This window comes from Bos grunniens, chromosome 28, assembly GCF_055505025.1.
Source record: "Bos grunniens cultivar Pamir isolate PY7600 chromosome 28, Bosgru_T2T1.0, whole genome shotgun sequence".
Classification (NCBI taxonomy): domain Eukaryota; kingdom Metazoa; phylum Chordata; class Mammalia; order Artiodactyla; family Bovidae; genus Bos; species Bos grunniens.
This window is the reverse complement of record NC_141192.1, coordinates 13,115,681-13,128,470: the sequence shown is the minus strand read 5'-3', so window position 1 is coordinate 13,128,470 and position 12,790 is coordinate 13,115,681. Positions and strand designations below refer to the sequence as shown.

Sequence of the window (12,790 nt, the reverse complement as noted above, 5' to 3'; positions counted from 1 at the left end):
AACTCTAAGGTTTACGACAGGGTCTAGGAACACTTTACTCTTAAAGGGCGCACACAAACTCTCACAGCCCCCGGACCCCAGGGCAAAAGCAGTTATCTGATAGGAGCCTGGGCTAGACCTACCTGCTGGCCTTGGGGAGGCTCCTGGAGAGGCAGGACGGGGCGGCTGCATCTCACCCTGAGGGCGTCAGTGCTGGGCGGGGGCGGGGGGGGGGACCCCATATTTGGGAGCTTCTACCACAGACGCCCCTGCTGGCTGCAGCTCATTAGCAGCAGCAGTTACCTGGCCCCGCCCACCAGCCTGAAGGCACACGTGCTACGGCATGTAAGGCCAAACAACTAACTTGGTGAGGACACCAGCCCCAGCCATCAACAGGCTGCCTGAAGACTAAAGAGCTCACACTGTCCCTAGACACACGCCAGCCCACCTGAGGGCCGGGACCCAGCTGCACTCAGCAGGGGACAGGCGTGGCCCCGCCCACCAGGAAGCTTGCGCAAATCTCTAGACCAGCCTCACCCAGTAGCCGGCAGACTCCAGAAGCAAGGAAACTACACCCCCACAACGCAGGACACACTCTAACCTGGGACCTGCTGGGCTCTGACCCTACCCACTAGCAAGCCAGTGAAACCTTCCTGACCTCTCAAAACCCCAGAGCCAACTGTATCAGGAACCCATCCCCCTGAACAATCTTAAAGGAACTTTTGGATCTTTGAGCCCTGCACCCAGACTCCAGGAACCAGCTCTACCTACCAATAGTCTGGTACTAACCCCAGGATCTGGCTTCACCTGCCAGTGGGTGGGCAACAGCCCCAGAATCTTCCAGACCCTGACTCTGCTCACCAGCAGCCAGAAATAGCCCCGGGGCCCTGTAGGATCCAGCAACCAGGAACCACTAACCAGCAGCATCCACACAAGGGAGGCCTGGCAACCAACCGGACCAGGCAGAAAAAGAAAAGGCCCTAGCTAGAACGAGATAATTATGGAAGAAAAGGCTTCCGTAAAGGTAGGAAACACTCCACACAAAGCCAGTAGGGAGGTTAAAACAACTTTAACCGAGAGCCTGCTGCACACTGAATTTTACACCGAAATACAGTGCTGATTTATACTGGTTTTACAGCATTTGAGGTGGAAAGAGAATCTGAATGTAACCTAATCTGGTGGGGTTCTTTTTTTTAATTGTCACCCATTGGTGGGTCATGAAATTGATCAACCTAATGAGTTCTGACAAACATTTTATAAACACCATGGGAATGGAATGGATCAGAATGCATCACATTCAGCAAAAGTAAGCATACTGGGTGTATCCTGTCTTAAGTCCAAAACCACTAAGAAATCCAACATTCATCCAGTGGTTTCACTACCTCAGAGACTACATCTGGGATGAGCGGTTATCTAGCCTTTCTAGACTCCTTTTGTCATAGGAAATGAATTTCATCCAGAAGTTGGCTGTTACAGAGAGTCTGGCTGCAGCGATTCCAACATGGCTCAGAACCCATCACATCAGACACACCCACATGCCCATACACACAAACCAAAATCCAGTTTCATGAAGCAATACTTACTGAGATAAAATAATATTTTATTTCATTCTTTTTCATTTTTTAGTGATGTTGGTGATGACCCATTAACTACGTTTCACAAGCATACTAATGCATCATGGACTATGATGCATTGCTGCTGCTGCTGCTAAGTCACGTCAGTCGTGTCCGACTCTGTGCAACCCCATAGACGGCAGCCCACCAGGCTCCCGTCCTCGGGATTCTCCAGGCAAGAATAGTGCCTAATACTCTGAAAGTGGCAGAAAGGGGTTAGGGTAAGAATTTCACATCAATCCCCTTTCTTTTCATCATGTCTATCTGCATGCCTATATTTGTGTGTAAAGGAAGCTAACTGCCTGGTGAGCTGGAGCCTGGCTACTCTGGGGGCTCACAAAGGAGTGGTCACAGTCTCCTGCTGGCCCTATGGGCAAGCTCATTGAGAGAAGACAATGTGAGTCTTTTACGGAGCATGCTAATGGCTATTGAAAACACATAATTATTCCTGGTTCTCTTGCTGATAACAACAGAGTGGCCATCACATGTCTCCTCTTAAGATCTGAGAGCAAAAGCATCTCAAAGATTAAAAGTTAGAAGCTAAGTTTGAATGGTGATTCCCCCCCAAACCCCACTGACCCAACTTGGAAGAATCTGTCTTTGGAGAACCAACTTAATCAAATAAAGTAGAATCAATTTACTGGAGACATAATCCAACTTACAATAATTGTCCTAGCTGGTTTATACCACAGCTGTTCACAAGGACACGGTTCATTAAATAATGAAGTCTTCATCAGACTCTCCTTCACTGATCTGCAGTGCTTTTATCCCACACCACCAAAAAAATGCTGCCTTCATTAGTACGCAGTGTCACCAATCACCAGTGGGGTAATTGGGGGAATTTATTTTTATGACACTCTATTAACTAGACATCATCAAACGAACAACTAAAAGCCATTGTACTTTCCCCAGTGGAGAATGGCACCACTAGATAATCACGCTAGACTGTGGGTTCCTGTGAGCAGGGACCACCTCCTTTCATCTTTCTATTCCCAGTCCTAAGCAAAATGCCTGGCATTTGGTGGGTGCAAGATAAATATCTGTTGACTCGAGAAGAAAACATCTCCAGTGTGGGATTCCTAATGGCTTCAAAAGAGCGATGCTTAGAAGTCTGGCAGCAATGAACATTTGGTCCCGAATTGTGTCCCCTTCCTTTCTGGTTTGTTAATTTTCCACTTGACTAGACCAAATTGTCCAAGTTCACAAGGAAGCAGACGGGACTCTCAGAATCCCCTCTGGCCAACAGAAGGTTCAGCAATGATAATTTCACTGTCTTCGAGCCCAGAGGCACTGTTAACCCCTCTGGGTGGTGGAAAACCTATGCCAATCCCAGCATTTTGGAATAATTCCACTGTTAAAAGAGGACACTGGAAGCTGGGCTGCTGAGAAGTAGCAGTGACCTTGTAAATTTCCTCAGGTGTGAGAAGTCAGCAATCTGGTTTACAGAGCATGGCAAGGAAGACTTGCTCTAAAACTGGGAAGATTTATGGCTTAAGTAGTTCAGACCAACTCAAATGTATTCAAACACAGATGGCCAGACCCACTCCTAGAGTTTCTGATTCAGTAATCTGCACCTCTAATAAGTTCCCAGGTTGATACTGCTCCTCCAGGCACCCCACTTTGAGAAACATTGGTTGAGACTGAGGATTATAAAAAACGCTCTGGAGCCAGCTGGCTAGGTTGGAGCCTTGAAGTCTACCACTTACTAGCTTGTGGCTTTAGGCAAATCATTTAAACTCTTCCAGCCCCGTGATACCAAGTGTCAAAAGAAGGCACAAGAACATCTTTCTCCCAAGGTTGGTGTGAAAGTCAACGAAGAACATCCCCTGCTTAACAGATAGAAAGGGCTCCATTAAAGTTACTCGAATATGGAAGAGAGGTGGGAATACAGTCTGATGGAAAGACTGTTCGACAGGGGAGCCAGATATCCATTCCAGTTCTAGCCCTGCCACCAGGGACTTACTGTGTGATCCTGGGCACATGGCTTGGCCTCCTGGGCTTCATGCCCTCATTAGTAAAATGAGGGCATTTGACACTTTATAATGGACTGAGGATGCCTTTGAGCTAGAAAGATTCCAAAGCATTTTGCTCCTCCATTCAGCACCATACATCAGATCAGCCTCTCCAAACACTCCCTACCACCCTCAGGCTTCCCACTGCCAGGTCATCAGCAGGACAACTCAAGACTCTCTTGGACTCATGACCTGATCCTCTGCCCTAGAGTCCTCTGGCTTAGCTATAGCCCATCTGACTCAGCTAACCCAAGCTATGGGCCCCACTTTCTCAGCAGTTCAACCTGGCATCCTTCTTGCTGAAGCCCTGTGACACTCCTCCAAGATGTTTTTCCTCCTTTCATCTGCAACGAGCTCCACTCATTGATAATTCTTTTATGGTGGCATTCTAGACTGGAGGATGAACAAGGGTACATGAATATGCTCAGAGGGGACAAGTATGGTTTCATCCAGAGTGCTGCATTCAGATGGGCATTGGAGGGTGAGGCATACACGCTCAGAGAGAGACACAGCTGTGAAATTGATTTTCACAGCCCAGTTTGGGGGAGGGACCTAGAGGAGCTTTGAAGTCCAAGTTCCGCATTGAAGATACAAAATTCATTTCTCCTCCCCACCTACATTTTCATCAGCCCCGTCGCAGGCTGCTGCACTAGCTTTCTGCTAACAGCTGATGACAGAGAAAGGGCTCTGGTTGGCACAAGGCCACTGTGCATTTTGCTTTTATCAGATGCTGACAAAATTTCCCCATCAAGGAAGATAAATTCGAGGTGATATTAATAAACCTCCAAATGCAGAGATCAGGTCTGGCTGGCACTCTTAATGATCCCATCAGCGGCAAGCCATTTCCAGCCTGGGGAACCCAGAAGTTTATGATTCTGTGTAAGGCAACCTGAAGGCTGGCGTCTCTTTGCCTGGCTCCTGGTGGAACCTGGAGCCCAGCTGGGGCTCCAACTGGAAGGTGGGGCTCCTCCAGGCCCCCTAGTGAGGCAGGAGCTGAGAGAGGAGGGGCACTGATGAAAAAAAGCCCAGAGTAAATGTCACTGGGCAGTGTTTTGCACCCAGAAGGTGCTAAGCGTTTTGTACCCATCTTCTCATTTATCATAAGCTGAGTGAGGGAGGTGCTATTTTTAGGCAAGGACGCTCCCACTTAGAGAGGTTATCCTTAGCAATATCAGCGTCATCATACTGGCTGTCACTTACTAAGTGCTTTCTGGGTGACTGGGCTTAGGATTTTGTCTGAACTTTCACAAGTCTATCAGCTCAGCCCCATTTTTGAACTGGAACTTGAGGGGTAGAGAGGTTGGATGTATCACTTGAGGTCACACAGCAAAGACGCTTAGTGGGCACCAGAATTCACGATTGGATTCCAAAGCTTATGCTGCCATGTGCTGCCCTCATCACATGGTGCTGCAGGAACACCACCAGAGGGGACCCTCTGGCCTCTATCATAGCACCCACCACTCCAGGCTGCAGCAGACGGCTCACTGTGCTTCCACCTTCCTGGAGGAAAGCTGTATGCAGTCATGAGCCATGTCTGCCTGGAGGATGCAGCTCAATGGCTACTGTAGGGCCTGGCACTTTGTAGGCATTCTTTAAATGCTCAATATTCAAGTAGAAAAATGGGAGGTCTCTACACACATCCCCTGGTGGCTCAGTGGTAAAGAATCAGCCTGCAATGCGGGAGACCTGGGTTCGATCCCTGGGTTGGGAAAATCTCCTGGAGAAGGGAATGGCAACCCACTCCAGTATTCTTTCTGGAAGAATCCATGGACAGAGGAGCCTGGTGGGTGACAGTCCAAAGGGTCCCAAAGAATTGGACATGATTGAACGACTAACACACACACACACACACACACACACACACGCTTACCTCCTAGAAGACTGCAAAGGTACCTCACTCCACTCTCCTTTGGGAGGGGTGTAACTTGGCTCAGAGAAACATGAATTTCAAGTTCACTAAGCTTGGATTGAGGCGGTGAGAACATAAAAGAAAAAAGAACCCAGCAAATCCTGAAGGGGAAAGCTGGGCCCTGAAGCAGCCATCTGCATAGCAAACACTTCCTTTCACAGCACAAATACATCAAAGTCCTTAAGTCCTTTATTGATGCTACTCTAGTTAATCTTCACAATGACCCCATTTTACAGATAGAAAAAGTGAGGCACGGCAGGACTGAAGTACTTGCTCAAGGGTCCACAGGTTATGAATAGTAGAGCTGGGATTCGAACCCAAGCCATCTAGCACCAGAGTCCATACTTTGGGTGTCTCCACTTACTATCTGCTGGCTATGGGCTGTGTTCAGGGGTGGGGAACCTCAGCGGTCCAGAGAGCTCCCAGAGAGTCCACCCCACCAGGCCTCAGGCTCAGGCTGAGAGGAGAATGCTCTGCAAAGGCAGCAGCTGGAGGTTAAATTCTGAGTAATTAACATGTTTATCCATCATAGCAGAATTGTTCCCCAGAGAATTCAAGTGTCACTTCACTGTGCCTTTAATCCAGGAATGCTTTTACTGTGTCTTGCCAGCAAATACTAAGGGGAAGGGGCTGGCAGCTCCTTGACGCAGCAAAGAGGGAGCCGGGCTTCTGTCTGGACCAGGTGGAGGATTACCATCTGGACTGTTCTCAAGGAGCCCGAGCTAGGGATGTGGGGGCAATTTGTGTCTGCTTCGGGGGTCCCAAGTCTTGTAGCAAACAGCACCCGACTTATACGTCACAGTCAGAGGGCGAGTAGGGACTGCACAGTCGTGACAGGCAGAGACTCTGGACCTGGGCCGGGTTCAGTCCTGGCTGTACCACTTACCAGCTGTGTCACCTTGGCAAGTCACTTCTTTTACTGCACATATAAAATGGGGATAATAATAGGAGTCTTTAGCTGAATCCCTCCTAAAAGCAGCCCTGAAGTCCAACACCTGGTACAAGTAATTTATCTGGAAGACAATCCAGGGAAACAACAGTGTAAGTGAGACATGCAAGGGAGGAGACCAGTGCTGGGTGAACTGATGAGCAATTATTCGCACAGTGGGCGACCAGGGCTCTGTCCCTCCAGGGGCTCTTCAAAGGGGGTGTCCCACTGGAGCTGAGAGCTGGGTTATCTATTCCACTAACCCACCCATCATTGCTAGAGGGGCACTGCTGGCGCTTCTGGCCTGCCTCTCATGGAGACAGAGCACCCTAGGGCAAGAGATGCAGGGAGGCGCCTGTGCGGATGGGGTCTGCCCTCAGGATTCACCCTCAAGAGACCCCAGGGATTGGGTGTGGGGATATGGGTGGGCACAGGAACATCTGCTTCAGTGCAGGTAACGTAGTTGACGTAGGGCCTGGTAATGGAGGAACACTCTGCCTTAAGTGCTAGTTTGCTGTCATGGTGATGATGATTGTCATGGTTATCATTGCTGCTTCTGGCCTCGGGAGGACAAGCAGGAAAATGAGCCATCCCAGGATAGAGAAGCAATAGCTGATGAGATGGATGCCCCTCCTCACCAACGAGTCCAGCCCCTGCTCCCACCCATCACCTGCCATGAATCGAGGGGTATCCTGCTGAGAGCAGACCCCCACCCCACCCCCACCCCCGCCGTCCCCTCTGTGCCCTGGGGGAGGCTCAGAGAAAGACCAGCAGCCAAAGATGGGTGGTAGCACAACATTCAGTAGGTGGGGAAGCTGGAGGAATACAAGGATTTCTAGGCTGCCTGACTACTTGAGCTGAGAGTCTGGGGACCTGGAAGACAGAGGTTGAATCCTGAATAAATAGACACAGAGTCCAGTGACATGGATGAAAGGCTGTTCATTGGTTCACTGAACAATCCTGGCATACCATCCATCTTTCCAGCACTGTTCTAGGTACTGGGAATGAGGAGGTGAATCAGATACTGCCCAGAGGCTGGAGATTGCAAAAAAAAGACAGAGGAGGGAGAAGGACAGGCATGAAAGAAGGAAACTAAATGTCTCCTTGAGGAAGGATATCTAAGTGGGCTCTAGCCTACCCGTCATCTTTCAGTGCTCCTCAGGACTCTTCTCCGTGTAGCTGGCCATACCTTTCAATGTGGACACCCCAACACCACCACCCCACTTTTACTCATGTACTGATATAACACACTTATATAGAGTGATCTCCTGTATTTGCTAGTGCTCCAAGAGCTTCACAAAATATGAATTCACACCAACCTTATGAAGTTTTACAGAGAAGGAACTCAGAGAAGCTAATTAACTTGCCCACAGTCACAAAGGCAGGAAGGGGAGAACGATCTGCCGTCAGAATCCATTCTCCTCTACCCCTCACCCCCATCCCACCCTCAGCAGAGCCTGCCCTGCCTCCCCACCCTTCCAAAGCTTGCAGCCTACTATGAGCGCCCCTCACCTGGGGGTCTGACAGCCCCACCCACCCAGCCCTTGGGGCCACACACAGGCTGCCTCATTATGTTTTATATTTCACATGTCTATGGTTTGTCTCCCACTAATTTTTAATCTACTTCAGGAGCAATTGTCAATTTCTGTGATTTCTGTGATTTTTGTGATTTCCTAGAATAGCACATACTTCCAAGTAATAATAACTCTGTTCATCCACATGAATGCAAGCTCCCTGAGAGCAGAGACCTCTTTATCTGTTCGTCACTCTATTCCCAGGGTCTGGTGGAATGCTTGGAACAAAACACTCTGAAAATACTGCTGATGATTGAGTGAACAAACACATTTACTTGCATTCATCACATGCCAGGCATTGTATCAGAAGTTCCATATGCATTATCCCACCTTATCATCGCAGATGACAGCAGGAATGAATGAAGTCATAAATAAGTGAGTAAAGGAGTAATAAATGAATGAGGAGGTAAGTGAAGGAAGGAATTCCAAGGACAGCCTCTTGTCCATTACCCTCAACTCCCAGATATTCCACTGCCTCGCATCCTCCAACCATGTCCTGTTCCAGGGCCCCACACTGCCATGTGCCTCCCAGCATATCAGTGGAGTCACTCTCCAGAGTCGAATATCCATTGGCATAAGCAAGAACAGTCGAGGAAACTTTCTGTATCCTACTTGAACAGCAGTGGGAGCCTATACTGCTTTAACAGACTTAGAAGTCAAGGCTGGGTGTGAGTGAGGAGAGCTGCTCGCTGAGTGAAGAGCTTTTCTGGTCCACCCAACATCATCCTCTGGCTGCAAGCCTACAGCATGGCTTCAGAGCTCAGGGTAGAGAGGGATGGGCATATTCACTCACTCACTCATTCACCCACTAACAAGCCTCAAGCAGTGGAGCACCTACTGTGCCCAGAGTAGTTCTATGTTCTGCAGAGGATGCGCATATAAATAAGAAACGGTCCTTGACCTTGAGGAATTTATGATCTAGGAGGAAAATAACAGTGACGTCAGCTCGGATGTCGGCCATCTCTGGTTTATCCAGTACCCGGTGCCATGTATACAGCCTCTGCTTTCGCCCTGAATGACTTATACCCTGGATGTGGCACTTGTTTGAGACCTCCCCTCCAACCCATGCCCCCAGACACAGGCAGCGGGGACCAACACAGATTGTTGAAGATTTCACAGGTAAGGTGGAGAACGGATTCAAATCGAGCACCTCAGGACAAGTGGGTCTCATGGGAGATTTTGAGTTCACCCAGTTTCTTCAAGGCCATGGTTCGACCAAAGATTTCTTCCCCAGCCCTTCCCCATATAGCCCTTAAGGTAGAAACATCCCAAGAAGCCTAAGTCTCGCACTCTCCCTCTAAAAGCCCCTTGACCCTCAGCCTCCCACTAGATAGGGCTTCACCTCTATGGACATCTTTAGAGAGATTTATAAATATTGCATTTTTTTCCCTTTTCCTGGGCAATTGGTAATATATCTTCTAGTCTCCTTTGAAGTTATGTGTTGCCAGTAGTTTGCTCTGACTAATAAATCATGAGCAAAATGATGTATGCCATTTCTGGATGGAAGCTTCCCAGCCAGAGGTGCACCTCTATCTTGAACCAGGATGATCCTGGAAGTAAATGCCAAGTTGGAGTTTCACTCAGCTTGGTTCACTGAGTGACTTTAATAAAGAGTCTTCCCTTCTCCTCCTTTCTGTCCCCATGATTGATATTATACATGGAAGGAGCAGGAAATAAACCTTTCTTGTGTTATGCCACTGCTGGGGTGTTTGTTACTGTAGCATAGCATGGCTTAACCTGACTCATGCAGCCTCTATGATGCACGACAATTCAGCCCTGCCTCGATCTACAGGCAAACTCATACACAACTAATTCTGGTGCTCACCATTAAAAAAAGATCCTCTAGATAACAGAATCCACACTCTGCAAAAGGAAGTTGATGGCATCTTTTGATAGCTGAACATTCTCCTTGAGGTCTCACCCCTCATTCTCAAGAGACATTCATCAACATATTTTTTTCCTAAACAAAATGGCGGAGGCTCCCATGGGAATTCTGGAGAAGGGGCTTCTAACTGGCACAAAAGAAATACAGTCTGGCGAGTGCCATGAGAAAGTGGGTGTCAACACCACGGGGACGCAAGAAATAGTGGGACTTATTTGGATATGAGATACCTTTAAGAGGGAGGTGATATCCCCGAAAAACTCATGAAGGTGTTCTGCAAGAAAGTAAAGAAACAAGTCCCTAAGAATTGAATCTGAATGTGACTCTGAACTCTAAAGCTGATGCCTGGATCCCAGATAAACTTGCAAGAACAGAAGGAGAGAGGTGCTCTGGTGGCTTTCCAGTGGCACTCTGTGTCACTGGGCCAAACCCTTCTCACCACACAAATGTCAGAGCTTTGGCAGGCCTGCCCACTCCTGCCATCCTCCCAGTCACTCGCCAGACCAGGACGCATGAAGGAAAGCACTTTCTGATTTGGATTCTGTCTCACTTCTCTCTCCTCCTGACCTGCCAACCCCACAACCTCTGAGACTAAGCAGACAGATCATCTGACTTACGTACAATATGACATGACTCCAGCCTGAAAGTTACAGGGAAAACCTGAATACAACTCTAAAACATTCAGGAAGCCAGTGTTTAATGTGAAAGAAATCAACCTCACAGGACCTTTATGATACACCAAGGCAGGAACCCACGATCCACCCTGAAAAAATCTGGACTGCTCATCACCCAAACATACTTCATTGTCCATGGTCAGTGCTCTCGGGCTGCCTGGGGCCTCCGCTGTAGCCTTCTGCTCACCTCCCCCCATCCCTGCCATGCTCCATCCTTAAGCAGCTCTCTGCCTGATTTCCCATCCTCCATAAAATAGATCTGATGGGAGAGGAGCCAGTTTAATTGAGCCAGTTTAACTCACCACCTCTCACAGATACATCAAAATCACAACTCTTTGCAGAACCATCGAGGAAAAAGACTGGAACCTACCAGAAAAGATCTTCTACAACTAGAGGCATAAAGAAAGGACCACAAGGAGATGGGGAAGACGGGTGGACTCATGATGCAATCAAATCTCATACCCCCAGGTGGGTGACCCACAGACTGGAGAATAATTCTCGTGCAGATGTTCTCCTTTAGAGGTGAGAATTCTGAGCCCCACACTGGGCTCCCCAGCCTGGAGAGTCCTTCACCTGGAAGATGAGCCCCCAGAGCATTTGGCTTTGGAGGCAGCAGGGCTTACTTGCAAACAGCCCTGCAGGACTGGGGTAAACAAAGACCTCACTCTTAAAAGGTGCACACAAAAATTTCATGTGTACCAGGCCACAGGGAACAAGCAGTCATTAGATAGGAGCCTGGGCCAGACCTACCTGCTGGTCTCAGAGACGTGTGGGGTTGGTTGGGTGGGTGTGTGTGTGTGGGTGTGTGTGTGTGTGTGTGTGTGTGTGAAGCTTACCCTGGGGACACAGATAGTGGCGACAATCATGTTTGGGAGTCCCTCTGCCTCAGTAGCTGGCACTGCTGGTGCCATTCGCTTATTAACACCAAGACCCAGCCCTGCCTAACAATCTGTAGGTGCCAGTGCTGGGACACCTCAGGCCAAACAACTAACTGGGTGAGTAAACAGCCTCACCCATCAGTAGACAGGCTTCCTAAAGACTACAGTGCCCATGCCAGCCTCTGGACATGCCCCCTAGCTGCGGCCCAGCCCACCAGAGGGCCAGGACCCAGCTCCACCCAGCAGAGGATAGGAGTGGATCCGTCCCACCAGGAAGCCTGCACAAGCCTCTAGACCAGCCTCACCCACCAAGGGGCAAGCTCCAGATGGAAGAAAACTACCCCACACAACACAGGCCAGACCCTAACCCTGGGGCCAGCTGGGGCCTGGTCCTATCCACTAGCAGGCCAGTGCAAGTTGCTGGACACCCTGGCCTCATTCCCAACTGGACTCCCCAGCCCCACACCTGGCAGTGATCTGACACAAACTCTGGGATCCCTAGGCCCTGCAGCCAGACTCCAGGAGCTAGCTCTGCCTTGCCAGTAGTCTGGTACTAACCCCAGAATCTGATTTCACATATCAGCAGATGGGCAATAGCCCCAGAGTCTTTAGGACCTTGACTTTGCTCACCAGTCAGTCAGCACTAGCCCCAGGGCTCCCTGGGATTCCATGACCAGCCACCTTGTAACCAGGCCTGGAACCAGCAGCCAGCGGCATCCATATAAGGCAGGGCCTGGCAACCAACCAGACTAGGAGCCAACCAAGTCTACCAGACCCCACACAGGCAGCCTGCCACAACAAAAGGACCCACACAGCCCTCCCAGGGGGAACCCCTAGAGCATACAGCATGAGTGATGAAAGGGGAGTGCACAGCTAGGATGAACAAGACACCTCCTACAGAGGCCACTTCTCCAAGGTCGAGAAACAAAACCTACCCCATACATAAAAATACATACAGCTCAAACAAGGGTGGCAGAAGAGTATGTTCCAGATGAAGGAATAAGATAGAGCGTCAGAAAAGAACTAAGTGAAGTGGAGGTAGGCAATCTACCCAAGAAAGAGTTCAGAGTAATGATTGTAAAGACTATCAAAAAGCTCAAGAGGAGAATGGATGCACAGAGCAAGAAGTTAAGTTTTCAACAGAGTTAGAAAACATAAAAAACAACCGAGCAGGATAAATGCAGTAACTGAAATCAAAACTAGAAGAAATCGATAGTAGATTAAATGATGCAGAAGAACGGATCAGTGAGCTGGAAGACAGAGTGGTAGAAATCACTGCTGCTGAACAGGAAAAAAAGAGAGAGAGAGAGACAGGAAATTAGGACAATTTAGGGGACCTCT

At 49.0% G+C, this 12,790-nt stretch overlaps 1 protein-coding gene across 17 annotated transcripts in view; it reads right to left on the bottom strand.

The window, feature by feature from the left end:
* The window catches only part of KCNMA1 (potassium calcium-activated channel subfamily M alpha 1), a 779,939-nt gene that overhangs the window by 460,492 nt on the left and 306,657 nt on the right, over positions 1-12,790 (bottom strand). The window contains exon 1 of one of the 17 annotated variants that reach the window (XM_086381831.1): positions 123-6,293. The exons of the other annotated variants lie outside the window; for them this stretch is intronic. Within the exon in view, the coding sequence (XP_086237957.1) occupies positions 123-221 (99 nt within the window). The 5' untranslated portion in view covers positions 222-6,293. Of the gene's footprint in view, positions 1-122; positions 6,294-12,790 lie in introns of those variants that run through there. 17 annotated transcript variants of the gene reach the window in all.